Source organism: Neopelma chrysocephalum, unplaced genomic scaffold (genome assembly GCF_003984885.1).
Source record: "Neopelma chrysocephalum unplaced genomic scaffold, ASM398488v2 Primary Assembly neopelma1_77, whole genome shotgun sequence".
NCBI lineage: Eukaryota > Metazoa > Chordata > Aves > Passeriformes > Pipridae > Neopelma > Neopelma chrysocephalum.
This window is the reverse complement of record NW_020897738.1, coordinates 3,412,684-3,427,050: the sequence shown is the minus strand read 5'-3', so window position 1 is coordinate 3,427,050 and position 14,367 is coordinate 3,412,684. Positions and strand designations below refer to the sequence as shown.

Below are 14,367 nucleotides of genomic sequence, written 5' to 3'. Positions count from 1 at the left end.
CTGAACCTCCAGGGTGTGCACCAATTCCCTAATTTAAAAGTTTACTTCCTGAAATAAACTTCGCTTTTTAAACAAAAGCAGGAGCAAGCCAGATTAACACCCCTACCACCAGACTATTTCATTTTCTAAAAAAATCATGAGCTGTCTGGCCTGACACAACACTTCAGTCTGTGACTGATGTTTATGGTGTCTCCTGACCAAATAAAAAACAAGGTATTTGAGAACTTCACTGGATGTTTGTGGTTGAGTCCAGCAAAGCCATCCTGACCCAGCACACACCTCTGGGAGGATGTGAGTTGTGTTTGAACAGTGAAGTCTCTCTCTGAGAACAAGCTATTAAAAAAAAAAAAAAGATTACTTTACCTCCTTCTGCTTGCCATCTTTTCATGCTTTTGCCTTGAGGCCTGAGGGCTCTCTGAGTTGCCATGAAGGAACTGTAAGTCACTCTGCTGTTTTACAAAGACCTGGTAAAGACAGGGATGGGTATTAGTTAAAGTCTGGGCTGCAGGAACATTGCTTGTCTTCCAAAAAACACCCTCAAGTGTTTTTATAAACTAATACCCATAGTCAAACTATTGTCAAAGACTTCCAAATCTAAGAGGACATTTCTGCATGTATTAGGAAAATAACATTTTGCAGCAATAAACAGGATTTCTATTAAAGAATTCAGTGCTCTTCTAAGATGGAACCACAAATACAATATCATTACTGTTTCTCGATATTTAGTACATGTTGTTATTATGTTGTTCAGTGTTACAGAATTACAGGTGATCATGGGATTTGGCTTTCACTGCAGGGGATTTTTTTGTGAAGGTAATGCAGAAGATAACATACCTACCAATTATTTGTAATTAAAAAAAATGGAACATGCCTTGAGAACCTCAAGTGAGAGCAGGTGAACACACAGGGTTTAAGTCTCTCTTGATCTGTCAGCAGACCATGTCCCTCAGGCTGCTGAGTTCACCTTGGACAGGTGTGTACACCCCAGTCCTGCTGCCCTTCACGTGACTTCCCCAGCCTGGCACCACGGGTTGTGCAGTTTAACCCCAAAAAAATCAACATTGTACAGCGGCCCCAGCATGGCAGAAACAGAAAATTTGATTGTTTTCCTTAATTAATAATTAATAATAGCCAGATCTAAGTTTTTTGTACTGTTTCCAAGCAGGTCTGATGTTCCTGAAAATGCTTTTATAACCTCAGAGCAGGAACACGATCAGGGCTGTACCTGTCGCAAACTGGATAACTCCTTTTCAATCCGCGCTTGTTTAGACTTGGCAAACTGATAAAGTTCATCCTTCCTCTCGGCTTTCTCCACTGTTTCAAAACACAGACAATTGTTTAATTACTTACAGTGAGTAGACACAAAGCAAGTGCTTTTGCTAATGCTGTGAAGCAGTAGAAGGTGGTACTGAACCAAAACAAAAGCATTTTCTTAAGATCAACAGGATCTGTTTCCCCTCCCAATTAAAAAGAGCACAAAACCCATAAGACAACTAAACAATCAAGTATTTTCCTTCAACTTTTCCTCAGCACCTGGATTTATTTTACTAGCAGCAATAATGTGCTTCATTGACTGACTTATTTAACTTTTTCAGAAAGGAATGGGGGAAAGAGGGAAAACAGGAGACATGAAAGACTCAAAAGTTTTCAGGAGAGACCACTCAGCCATTTATTCCTCCACATGTAATCACTTTGGTGAACTTTGTGCTTTCACAAGATTCTATAAACTGTCCCTGTAGAACTGTCCCTGCAGGAGCCCCAGATATTGCTCTGACACAAGAATGGCACACAGGGGATATTCTTTTATTAAACTGCAAGGAAGGTAGATAAGAAGCTGCCTCCTTCACAGATATTAGTGAACTGCTCTCTAGGAGTCCCTGAGCTGTTGAAAGCTAAGGCATGAAAAGCCAACTGCCCACCCTTACCTGCCAGTGCCAGCTCACTCTTCAAGCAGCCATTTTCATGTTTCAGGTGAAGGATTTCTTCGTGCTGCTTGCTGTTCTCCTCCATCTTTTCAGAGAGGACATCTACAAAACAAAATGTGGTATTTCCCAGAATGAAAAGGAACTGTGCTGGTCTACACTAAATTAAGAGCCCAGAATAAACATTTACCTTTCAGCTTATTTGTTTGATGCATTAGCTCTTTCAGTGTCAGTCTGAGCTCTTTCTGTTCTCTGTTGAGACAGAAATCCTCTGACTTCACTGCACGCAATGCACTTTGCAGCTTTTTTAATTTGGACGTAAACTCATTAATGTGATCAGTTGTTTCAATTAAAGCATTGTCCTGAAACAGGAAACAGAACGTGTTCTTAATTTTTATATTATGGATGGATTTTGACAAACCAACAGTGCATCCTACTGCAGCAGTTACAGTGACTTCACAGATTTTCTTTTGAGCTCTTGAGGAACAAAAACCAAGATCAAAGCCTGGAAACGGGCTTGTTTATGAAAATAAACCAGTTTGTTGTTTGTTGACCACTTTTCCCTTCTCAAACAAGCCTAAGATTTAAACATGAGAGAGATCAAGAGCGACAGAACCCCCGTGATACAGTCACCAACAACTGCACTGCAGAGAGACCACAGTCAGTGCCCATGAGAGGACAGATGTTACCTTCAGCCTAAGCATAGTGAGGAGCTCCTGTTCTCTTGCTTGCAGTTGGCCTGTTTTAACTGACAGCTCCAAAACTGAGCAGTGGAGATCCTGATTTTTCTCCTAGAGAACAGAAATAAGTGTCAGCTATTGCTTCAGTGATCCAAAGTCAGTATTTTTTCCAGCAAATGCGTCCATGACGTTATGTAAACATTGTGAGTGGCAACGTGGGATCCTGAGCAAGGTGGAGGAAAGAGGGCTGGAGTAAAAATTCTTCCCCACTTTGCTTGTGATGAAGGGTCTTAACACCCTGCACTTCTTAGTTCAATTAGACAGATAAAATGCTTGATAAAATACTGCTTGACTTCGTTGCATACAGAGGGAAAATTAGCCCAACCATACAATCATTGACAAATCACTTAAAAAAAATTCTAGAACCCTTGAAGACCAATTACTTTCATATCCTTAAACCAGTTTCAGAATGTTACAGTTCATCACGGTAATCAAGCTCGAAATAAAACTTGGAACTCCCTATCCAAGCATCCAGTACTGCTCTGGGGACAGCACTGCCTTCTGCAAACCCAATACCTGACATTTTTGGAGGCAAGTTGGTTCTGAGCAGGGCTCCCCAAAACTAAGCAAACAGCAAACTCCAAACTGTAGCTTAGAAAAGTTTTTCCCCTCACCCTTTTTTTTTTACCCAACAAATAAGACCTTTACTTTGATCACACATTACTGTACTAAAAGACAAATGCAACTCAGGAGCCCTAATATGAATTATTTATTCACCAGTGAAATTCTCAAATGCCACTGGCATCCTGTACATGCACAGACTGCAAAACCAGAGCAATACTCAACCCCTACCTCTAGAGCCTGGCAGTGAACAGATGAATCTGTTACTTTTTGAGTCAGCTCTTTAAACTTCTGCTGTGTATTTTCAAGTGTTGCCTGACTGTCATTCTGCTGAGATTCTACGAACTTCAACCTTTTGGTCAGTGATTTTATAATTGCATTTTTGTTGTCCAGCTCACCTGAAAAGAAAGGAGACAAGGACATCTGTGAGAAAACAGCTCAGAGACTGTCATGCAATTTTTTAAATCTCAGAAAGATTTTTTTTTTAAATCTCAGAAATAATTTAATCCAGTTGTTTTAAAATCATGCGATTCAGAAATGAACAACTGCTCAGAGCTGCCAGGTGTTTCACTGAGTGGTTTGTGGGTGATGTCAGAGCTGTGCAGAATAACCTCAGGGCATAGGGCTCTGCAGCACACCAGTAAGTTGCAAATTGTTCTCTCTCCCCCACATTTATTTAATCAGATTATTTTTTAAAGAATTCACAGAAGCAATTTATACATTCAAACGAGGAAGAGCCTTCTGATTATCACACCCCCTCCCAGATCAGATCACTTCAGTACCATGGTAGAAGTCTAGGTCTCCGAAAGACACAATACAATTTAAAGGCTGAAGGGTAGGAAATGGTTCTTTAAATGATGCAAAGCTGTTACTGATGGGTCAAAGCACCTGAATATACTTAAAAGACCAAAACCTTATTCTTCATATTCACAACACTTACTGGTCAATAAGCTGCATCGTTCTGCTAAAGTCAGTATTTTGTGGCGATCACCTTCCCAGGCCTGGATGTGTCTCTGATGCACAGCAACCATGTCATTGAGCTCCCTGTCACGCTCTTTCAGTTCTGCAATTAAAAGCTGGAGTTCTTGTCTCTGTTTCTTAATGATGCTGCTGTTCTCATGATCTGGGCTAAGTGCCTATAAAAGGTGAGATATGGAATGCATTTCAACACAAGCAAGCGACAAGTTCTCTGATAATAAACTCGAGTGTTTTATTTTAAGTTGAAATACGTTTATATTATAAATAGAAACCATTCCAAAAAGTTCCTCACGGTCGTGGCCCTTGGCTTGAAACCCTCCGCAGTACAAAGTGGTACCACCTGTGGTTCATGACTCAAGCCGTCGGCAGCACAATGAGTAATTTCCTGCCAAAAATAGAGCGGATTGTTAACGGCACTTTCATGTGTTACCTGGGACGAAGAAGAGCGCAGCAGTGATGAACTCATGGGGGACCGGGGGCCAGAGCGCTGCCAGGCATTCGCGGACACCGGGACCTGTTCGGGGCTGCCACGTCCACCATGGAGGCTCCTGAGCCCAGCACCCCTGAGGCTGCTCCGAACCCTGAGGGAGGACAAGCGCCGTTGAGCGCGGACCGAGGCGGGGGCGGCCCCGCGGCCTCGCCCAGGCCTGAGAGGGGCCCTGAGGTACCACCGCGCCGGGCGGGCCGGCCTCCCTCCCCGGGGCGGCCTGCGGGGCCCCTGCGCTGTCCCGCACGGCTGGGCCGGCCCCTCCCGACCCCGGGGGGTTCCCGTGCCCTCCGCCCCGCTCCCCCCGCCCGCTGCCCCCCGTTACCCCCCGCCGCCCCCGACCCACCGCCGCCGCCCGCCGTTGGTGGAAGCTCCGCCCCGCGGGGCGGCGGGGCCGCAGGTTCGAGACCCGGGACCGCGGGTTCGAGACTGGGGTCAGGGTTCGAAACCCGGGGCCCAGGGTTCGAATCCCGGGGCCGCAGGTTCGAGTCCCGGGACCCGCCCCCGGCGCTGGGGCTGCTGGAAAAATGAGGTAATTAATAACGTTGTTAACAGGGTAAGGCTAAGAATAAGAGCCCAGAGGGATGGTACAGGCTGGAGGTGACTACCCTGCACGTCTTGGGTCAAGACAATTAGATAAAATGCAGAATACCGCTTGACTTCGTTGCATGCAGAGGAAAAATTAGCCCAATCATACAATCACTGACAAATCACTTAAAAAATTCTAGAACCCTTGAAGACCAATTATTTTCATATCCTTAAACCAGTTTCAGAATGTTACATTTCATCACGGTAATCAAGCTCGAAAAAAACCTTCTGGAACTCCCTATCCAAGCACCCAGTACTGCTCTGGGGACAGCACTGCCTTCTGCAAACCCAGTACCTGACATTTTTGGAGGCAAGTTGGTTCTGAGCAGGGCTCCCCAAAACTAAGCAGACAAACAGCAAACTCCGAATTTTAGCTTAGAAAAGAATTCTAAGAGTTGAATAGGACAACTACGGAGATAGTTCTCTGGAGATACACCATTCCCTACTGCAGAGACACAGTTATCTCTAAACCAAACCCAACTAAACCAAAGGTTTATAAACAAAGATCACTGAAAAAACAAACTTTATAGGTAGAGAACAGGGCGTGTGATACTTCAGCGCCTCCCTTTTCAACTCACAGTGACAGGAGCACGTCACTTCCAGGGCTGTGACACCAGGGAGCATTTATTGTTATTAAATGGAGCAGTGAAATAAAAAGCACCAAATTGATGCTTGAGGCTGTTTGTGGGAGTACAGAGAGCAGAGTGTGCAGCTGGACCCTCCTCACCTGCTAACAGAGCCCCTGGAATATGCTCACTGTTAATTTGTGTTCATTACTACTATTTTTGAACCAGCAGCACACTAAAAGCATAAAGCCACTACAGTTGCCTCCTCTAGAAGCCCAGCAGGGTTAGGAGATGGTTTGGAATTATGAAAACAGGATGAACTTTCAAGCCATATTCACCTATTCCTCAGTGTTTCCACTTACTAGAATAAATAATTCACTTGGCAGTGACCTACAACGGAACTGCCTGACCACTTCAGACTCACTGTCCTTCAGTGTTAACAAACCTTAAGATTTGTTCCATTCTGATTTCTAAAATTCTCTGCAGGTAGGCCTGAGGTACAAGTGTCTGTATATCAGCCACAGGCCTTATTCAGTTAAGCTCAGCAGAAAGGACAGCAGATGAAAAACAAACTTTTGATGACTTAAGCTCTTCTTTTCCTGTAAGATAGTTTGAGGAAAGTCTATGTAAAAAATACCAGATACTGTACTCAGTGAGGAACAGTAATTTTATTTAAATCTACTTCATGCGTAAGCATGGTAGAACCCCGATTTAACTTTGGCAAATATCACAACAAAAAGAAAAAAAATAAACAAGCAGCCTATACAGAACAGTGAAAATGCCAAGGGTGTGGGTTCTCCACAGTTTCACTGCAGAGCAAATGGATTTAGAAGCCTCACTTTGGCTATATCATTTATAACCATTTAATTAAATAAAGGTAGTCTTTCACTTCTTGACTTCTCCAAGGTCTTCGATGCTGTCATCATCCACCTAGGGAAAAAAAGGCAAAACACAGTAAAGTAAATGTATTTTCTTCTTACATGTCTCATTTAATATTCACCCCTGTAAATGTAATGAAGTGTGGGAGAAGTAAACAGCACCATTCCAGATTCCCTGCTGTAAATTCTGTGTGAGTGACGTGTGCTCATAGGACACAGCTGAGCCTAACAGAGCTCAGAATAAAGATGGGCCTATGGAGTTATTTCAGAAAGAATTCCACTTGGGAAATACCAGAACAAGGGAGAGTCAGAGAAAGCATTTGCAATTACAGCTCTCAACCATCACTTTTGGTTCAATCCCAAATTAGCTTTTTTTCTGAAGCACAAGTGTGTAGGGTTTGGGTTTGTTTGTTTGTTTTAATTTTGCAATATTTTAAGAGGTGTTGAAAAATAGGATGGCAATGTAAGAATACTCAGACATTCACTGTTAAGAAATGGTCACAAAGAAGCCACAGACATTTGACAGCTGGACTCATTCTGACATGCCTCCCTCACTGTAGGGTGGGAATGCAACAACTGCTCTTCTATTTTTGTGCAATGGTCTGTGCTGCCAAAGATGAAACCCTTTCTGAAATCATCAGAAAGTCACAGGTTATTGTGGAAAAGTAGAGTCCTGACAGAAAGAAGGGTTTATTACCTCAGGCCACTTCTCCTGGATTACATCAATAATGTCATCTGTAAAATCCCCCTGAATGATGATTTCATCTTCTCCTGTTACTGAGGCACCGCAGGAAAATTTCTGAGCAAAGAACCTTTGTGCTTCCTTAAGATCGATTTCTGTTGAGGGGAAAATGGACAATTTAAGTACAGTCACTGACATTAAAGTATTTTCTCGAGTTCAAAGCCAAAATCTTGTTTTAACTGTTGAAAAAGTGGCAGTTTACAGCTGAAGCTTTGCTATGGTTTCCATTGAAAGCAAAGTCTGTTGTTTACACCCAAAACATCTGACTCTACAGATCCAGCAAATTCTTCAAGGTAAAAATTGCTGAATGTCCCCTACACGTTCTGTTCATGTGGGCCTGTGCTGCACACACTCACCAGAAAAGCACATGCAGAAATGTTTAAAAAACACCTCCACTTCTGAACAACTCCTGTGGTTATTGAACAAGTTTTTCCACAGTGGTGTTCTTTCCAGAAACATGTCCCAACACTTTTTGAGACTGGCTTCCAGCACAAAGATACCCAGTTTAGACCAAGGTATTACTGATCCCTCAAGAAATTGGATGATACTCTCATGGAGGAAATATGGAACATGGCTTGTTAATCCAAAAAAGGTTAAAACTTACCTTTTTAACAGAGTTTGTGATTGATGTGTGAAGTAAGGTTGTTACAAACACCAAGTGGTTGTTTGCAGCTGAACCAAAGCTATGCAGGACAGCATTAAGCTGGCAATCATTTGACTGTCTTATTAGAAAGGCAGTTCAAGCTTTACTTAAACAGTCTCAAGAACAGGTGAAATTAATTGCCAATAACATATTTACAGGTTTGATGGAAATAAGGTTTTTTTTTTTAATAAACATCTTCATAATTAAAGACAATAGACTAGTCTGAAGCCTAACAAGTGAAGCCCTGTTTCAAAAAACCCACAGCCCTATTTGTTTGAAAAAACATGGAAATAAGGACTTGAATAATTTATCCCTGAGGGAAGTCAGTGTACCTTTGGAACTGCTAAAAGCACCTTGGGACTTTCACCTCACACAGACAGAAGGAGGTCACTCAGTGGAATACAATCAGAAGAAATATCATGAGGTTAAAGGCAGGTTAAAGTCAACTCACCAAATGTTGCCAGGCCACACACTCTCGTGACGTATTTTTTCTTTGCTCTGGGAATTTTAGCTATCGTAACTTTCTGTGGTACAGTCTTCTTTTTCTGTTTTATCTGACCTCTTCCACCTTTAAAAGAGAGCATAAGGTTACATGCTTAGTTAAATGATGATATACTTCATCAAAGAAAAAAGCATATAAGGTCAGATTTAATCCCTACAAATAAAGAAACTGTTATCTCCCCAACTGCGTTGGCAGCAAAAATGTATTTCGCATATTGTCTTGGGTTTAGTATTATTTAAGAAAGATCCTATGTCACCAAAGCTCAATATTAAGAGAAATAATAATATATACATGTCAAATGTGCATTCAAGTAGGGGCTGCACAGCAGAACCCCACCACAATTAGCAAAAAAGGGCTTTTCCCCACGTTTTGCTAATCACTGTGCTTGGTCTACATTTAACTGCTCTTTCAGGAATTGTTCTTTGGTTTGTAGTCTGAGGAACAAACTGTTATTTTAATGTTTTTCATGAGTTTAACATCCCCAGGGTCTGTGTCCGAGGCAAAGCAACCTCCTCATGTTCATTTACTGCGGCCACGAGCCGGGTTACACAGCAGATTAAATCCTGGATATCCAAGCACGACCCCAGAACGAACCAGACACTGCTACATGAACCAGCAGCAAACACCACACCTCCGAAACGAGGCAAAACTGCACATGACTGAACATCATCTTTCCTCCTGTCTGTTTCTAGGCCAACCTGTGGGAACACTTCACATATCAGGCATTTATTAGTCTGAGCAAAGCATGGAAAAATTACATTCCACTAATTAGGATTCTTCGAGGCAGATTAAGATCTCGGCTGACTTTGTGTACAGTCATCAAATTACTCCAGGGTAACCAAAGTTGATGTTCCTGAGCCTTCCCAGCATGAAAACCTAAAGAATTTAGAACAAGCAAACTAACCCCTGTGACTATTTCTTTTTTCTAACACACAGCACTTTCAATTCTACATTATTACAAACTGATATCTGATAATTTTAAAGACAGTAAATTTCTGTCTTAAAATTGCTTCAGCAAATTCCTGCAGTGTCTTTGTAAGTATAGGCTTGGTTTTCCTCATCCTCTCCCTTTGCATTCAATCTTAAACCATCATACTTAACACCAGACTGTAAGTTTTCATGAAACTTTAGATACTATGAGAAAATCCCTAAATATTTTAAACACTGTTATTTCAGAACCAAAACCCAGACTGAAAACTAACCGTACCACCACACACGATAAATTAATGCTGAAAGAAAATGTCCTGAAATCTCTGGGAAAAGCATCCAAGCTACAGAACATAAATTACTGTTGTCACTAGACACTGCCTACTGGCAAGGCAAACAAAACTGGTTACCAAGACACAAAAATAAAACCTCTGCAGTGATGTGTGGCTTAAAATGTGAATCTAACTTGGTATTAACCATAATTTTTGAAGCACTAGACACAACTGGCACTGCACAGGCAAATATCTATTAGTAACAATCCCAGCACTCTGATTTATGGTGGAAAGTATGTTAATTAATTAAACAGCAAGAACTGCAATGATAGAAGATAAAAGTGTGTTTAAGTAGTTTCATATAATTTTTTTACGTTCCAAAGCTGAGTTTTGAAAATGTTTTTCATTAGTATTGCTGCGAAGAGACGTAGCTCTTAGTGGAGACACAGGTAATAGATTTAAAAGCATAAAACCAAATCCTGTTACATGAATACAGAGAGGGGGAAGGAAAAAAGGCAAAAGCAGAGTCATGAGGCATTCATGGAGGAAAGCAGTCTTTGTTCTACTCTGCAAACAACCTATAAACTGCTGCTAAACAGGGCAGGAACGGGTATTCCGGGAGGAATGCCAGCTGATTTTAGTTGGGAAGAACTGCTCCCTGAATAAGTGTGATAGCCATGACTGGAACAATGAGACACAGGATGCAGGTCCCCTTTCCCTGGCTATCCCTATCCCTGCTCTCCAACGTTTCCATCAGCACAGATCACCACACCAACTGCTGCCTTCAGGAGAAAGATATTCACTGTTTTCTGTGCAGTCACAGCACAGCTCACAACCAAAATCCAAGGAATTCCTGCCCTGGTCCAGACCAGCAGGTGAGAAAAGGATGCCCCAAACTGCTTATAAATCAGTACCACAATCAACTATTTAGACCTTGCCTCTCTTTTGCTTCTTCTTCTCCTCTTCTTCTCCTCCCACATTTCCTTGGCCTTCTCCAACCCCAGCTTCTTGTTTAGGTGAATTTTCTTAAACGCATCAGAGAGGAGTGAGGGGGAAAAAGAACAAAATTAGTGGTCAGACACTCACAGCCTTCCAGAAACAGGACGGTACAATGATATTTTGCTAAACCAGTAAACTCTGCTGAAATGCAGCAGCCCCTTGACTGATACGTGTTACATCTTCATTACAGTACTTATGCAAATTAAATAAAGGCTGATGTTAATACTGAAATTCCAAATGCTACTGAACAAGTTCCCCATTATTAATGACCTTTCCTCCAGCCATCCACAGCAGAGACTGGACAGACACAAAATCCAATGAACTAACTTTGATGGGAAACAAGCACATGGGTGACTGGTTACAGCTGAAGCCTTAAGAAAGCTCAAATATTATTACTGAAACTACACGTTGATTATTTAGTGTTTTCTGACATTATCAAACATATTTCACAGCATCCAAAAGCATGGTAGACTCCTAAGAAAAGTATTAACTTCCACATGATACAGCAGGAAAAGGGAAGAGATGAGAACTGGACAAGCTCAAAGATTTCTGAATATGTCTGAGGGCACATATCAGTTGGAAAACACATAAGATTCTTACCTACTGTAAGTTTTGCAAACTCATCTGGAAAATTCTTTTCTAACCATTGTCTGCATTTAGTCACATCAGGCATGTATTCACAGTACTAGAGAAAAATCACATGAATGTTGTTAGTGGAGGAAAGACAAAATACATCACAAATACACCAAAATATATTTGCTATTCAGCTCAGCCACTTCTCATTAAGATGACTGAATACAAATATTAGCACATAAGAAACCTCATGTTATCCTAATGATGACAGTGGCTGGAGCACAATTACGACAAGACAGAAAATATCAGGAAGAATCATCATAGTCAGGAATCACAAGGACAGAAAATTCAGACAACAAAATAATTAACTCACCTCTGTTGGCAACGAACAGACTGGAAAAAGAAGAGGAGAAAAAAAAACAGATTACAAAAAGAAGTTCTCCACTTACAGCCTTAGTGTTAAATTCCAAATCAAAGAATCAGAGAATATTCTGAGTTGGAAGGACCCACAAGGATCATCGAGTCCAACTCTTAGCCCTGCTTACATCAGAACTTCTGGTTATAATCCCATACTGGCTCAAAACCATTGCTGTATTGATGCCATTCCACATTTTAATTCCTCTCTCTTTAGACCTGTGCTCACATGTTCTGCATTAGGATAAAACCACCACAGCAAGAGTCAGTGAGGGAAGGAGATGCCTAAAGCTTTGGTATAAATTACAGAAAGAAACACTAAGTTGTACCTGAGGCAAAAGATACACCCAATAAAATACCACATGGTTTGGTCACCTTTCCTTTTTCCAAGAGCTGCCAAAGTCCCAAAGAGGGACTTGGCCCCACAACCACCCAAACCAACGTGCAGATTTTCACACACAACAGGGACTATTTCCTAATCCCCTGCAACTGTATTCAAGCCTAAAGCAAAGTGACAAACCTACCTAAAAAACATACCTAAATTATTTACTTCTCTTTAAATTTCACCCACATAACTACAATGTAATGTAAAGAATAATTCTACACACAGTTCAATTACTCCCATGTATTCCATTTTTCATTGTCACACTAAAGCTCAGAGGCCTTTTCTGTGCTTTACTGGCTTTCTGCAGGAAGAGATCAGAGCTCCCACTCCTTTCACACCCAGAGAGCTGTCAATCCTGTCCCTCAGGGGGGAAGATCCTTACATTTCACCAAAAATGCTTGGGATAAAATACACAACAAAGCTGTTTCAGAAAGACAATCAGAAAGGTCAAGCTGACCAGGGTCCAGCTTCTCAATAAAATCTGACCAAAAGAGACTCTCTCATTTTCTCTGCCCTCACAAACAGCACATTGTAGGGATCATGGACAGCTGCCCTTCCAGCACTTGCCTCCGCAGTAGAGGACCCGGAGGGGGTAGTCGGCGTCTGACCTGGCACCGCTCCTCCCGTCCCCTCTGCAGTCGGGGACCACGGGCTCGGCGACATCCGTGGCCATGTCACACGCCTGGGGGTCACAGAACAGAAGAATCAGGACCCAACTTCTGGGTTTGAGTTAGTCCCATCCCTCCCAACTCAACAAGAATCCCAGAGACCGACGAATCCCAGAGAAAACAGGTACAAGCGTAAGAAGTGTAAGAGAGATCAGGGAGAAAAAACAGGAGTCAAATAATAATGAAAATATATGGGGCAAACGGCTACAAAAGATACCAAGCAGTATGGAATTCTAGCACATTACTGCCACAAAATGCAGTGTAAATGAAGGAAAACCTGTAGGAAACCCACATGGAATTACAGAACACTGGGTTAAGCACAATGTGAATGATCATGTAAATCAGTGACATATGAACAGTGGGGGCACTGGGAAGTAGGGGAGGGACCTCTCACATACTAGCAAAGAAAAGGGGTCATTTAAATCCATGCCTGAAGAATTGCAATTCGAGGACACTGGCAAAAAGCCTCAAACACTACAAAACAAGCAAACCAAACTCAGCCCACTAACGGACTTAATGCTGGTTTGCACACACAGGTTCTCAGGTCAGGGGCTTAGAAAATAGGAGTGAAGAAGGAAAGAGTTTGGAATACACAAGAAATCCCCCAGGGCCATGGGAGCAAACAGGACGTGAGAGGGAGCCTTGGAGCCAGGACAAGCTGTGCTGGGCAGTGAGGAATGTTGAGGGAAAATGCCAGAGCTCCAGAGGGGGTGAGGTTTGGGGTAGGGGGACAAGGAGAGGCAGGAGATGGTCACAGCAAGAGGAAGGATCTTGGGGTACCAATGGAAACCCCAAATGGGGGAAGGAGAGTGCTGGGTGGTTATGGGGCAAAAGCGATGGCAGGGCGGGGGGGAAGGGTGATGGGAAACCAGACATGGTGGGGATCATGGACATGGTGGGATGGGGGAGCAGAGCTGCGGGAATGGGAGGATAGAGCTGAGGGGAAGGGGGGGATAGAGCTGAGAGGATAGAGAGGATAGGGGGGATAGAACTGAGGGGATTGGGGGGGCGGAGCTGAGGGGATGGGGGGCAGAGCTGAGGGGACGGGGGATAGAGCCGAGGGTGAGGGGGGGGCATACACTGAGAGGATAGAGGGGATAGAACTGAGGGAATGGGGGGATAGAGCCGAGGGGATGGGAGGATAGAACTGAGGGGATGATGGGGGGGACCACAGCCGAGGAAATGGGGCTCCGGGTACCTGAGGAGGGTCGGGTTCGCAGCGCGGGGCGGTGCCGGGGCTGAGGGAGAGGCGGGCGCCAGGTACCCGAGCGGGGAGGATGCTGCGGCACCAGCACCGGGAGGGTCCCTGCGAGGGGCCCTCCGGAGGAGACAGAGCTGTGCGGGAGGCGCCGGGCGGGGGCTGAGCGGGGCGGGGGGCCCCGGGGGCGGCGGTGGCAGTACCGGAGGCCCCTCGGGCCGCGGCGGGTCCCGGTCCCTCACCCCGCGCGCACGTGCGCCCGTCCCAGCGCCGCCGTCTCGCGAGAGGGGCGGGTACGGTGTGGCCCCGCCGGGCCGCCGTACC

The 14,367-nt window shown here is 43.7% G+C and overlaps 2 protein-coding genes across 3 annotated transcripts in view; both read right to left on the bottom strand.

The window, feature by feature from the left end:
• CCDC62 (coiled-coil domain containing 62) overlaps positions 1 to 5,108 on the bottom strand; it is a 12,456-nt gene extending 7,348 nt beyond the window's left edge. For both annotated transcript variants that reach the window (XM_027689759.1, XM_027689757.1), the window contains exons 1-9: positions 5,035 to 5,108; positions 4,632 to 4,782; positions 4,164 to 4,359; positions 3,455 to 3,621; positions 2,612 to 2,713; positions 2,113 to 2,284; positions 1,926 to 2,027; positions 1,226 to 1,314; positions 364 to 464 (exon numbers count right to left, since the gene is read on the bottom strand). In XM_027689759.1, the coding sequence (XP_027545560.1) occupies positions 364 to 464; positions 1,226 to 1,314; positions 1,926 to 2,027; positions 2,113 to 2,284; positions 2,612 to 2,713; positions 3,455 to 3,621; positions 4,164 to 4,359; positions 4,632 to 4,667 (965 nt within the window). In that variant the 5' untranslated portion in view covers positions 4,668 to 4,782; positions 5,035 to 5,108. The remainder of the gene's footprint in view (positions 1 to 363; positions 465 to 1,225; positions 1,315 to 1,925; positions 2,028 to 2,112; positions 2,285 to 2,611; positions 2,714 to 3,454; positions 3,622 to 4,163; positions 4,360 to 4,631; positions 4,783 to 5,034) is intronic.
• A 1,383-nt stretch (positions 5,109 to 6,491) lies between these two features.
• DENR (density regulated re-initiation and release factor) lies at positions 6,492 to 14,239 on the bottom strand. The gene is made up of 8 exons (XM_027689755.1): positions 14,044 to 14,239; positions 12,745 to 12,859; positions 11,752 to 11,771; positions 11,406 to 11,490; positions 10,745 to 10,831; positions 8,557 to 8,673; positions 7,418 to 7,557; positions 6,492 to 6,772 (listed from the first exon to the last, which is right to left on the bottom strand). The coding sequence occupies exons 2-8, from the start codon at positions 12,848 to 12,850 to the stop codon at positions 6,728 to 6,730; spliced, it is 600 nt and encodes a 199-aa protein (XP_027545556.1). The 5' UTR covers positions 12,851 to 12,859; positions 14,044 to 14,239; the 3' UTR covers positions 6,492 to 6,727.
• Positions 14,240 to 14,367: the final 128 nt, after the last annotated feature.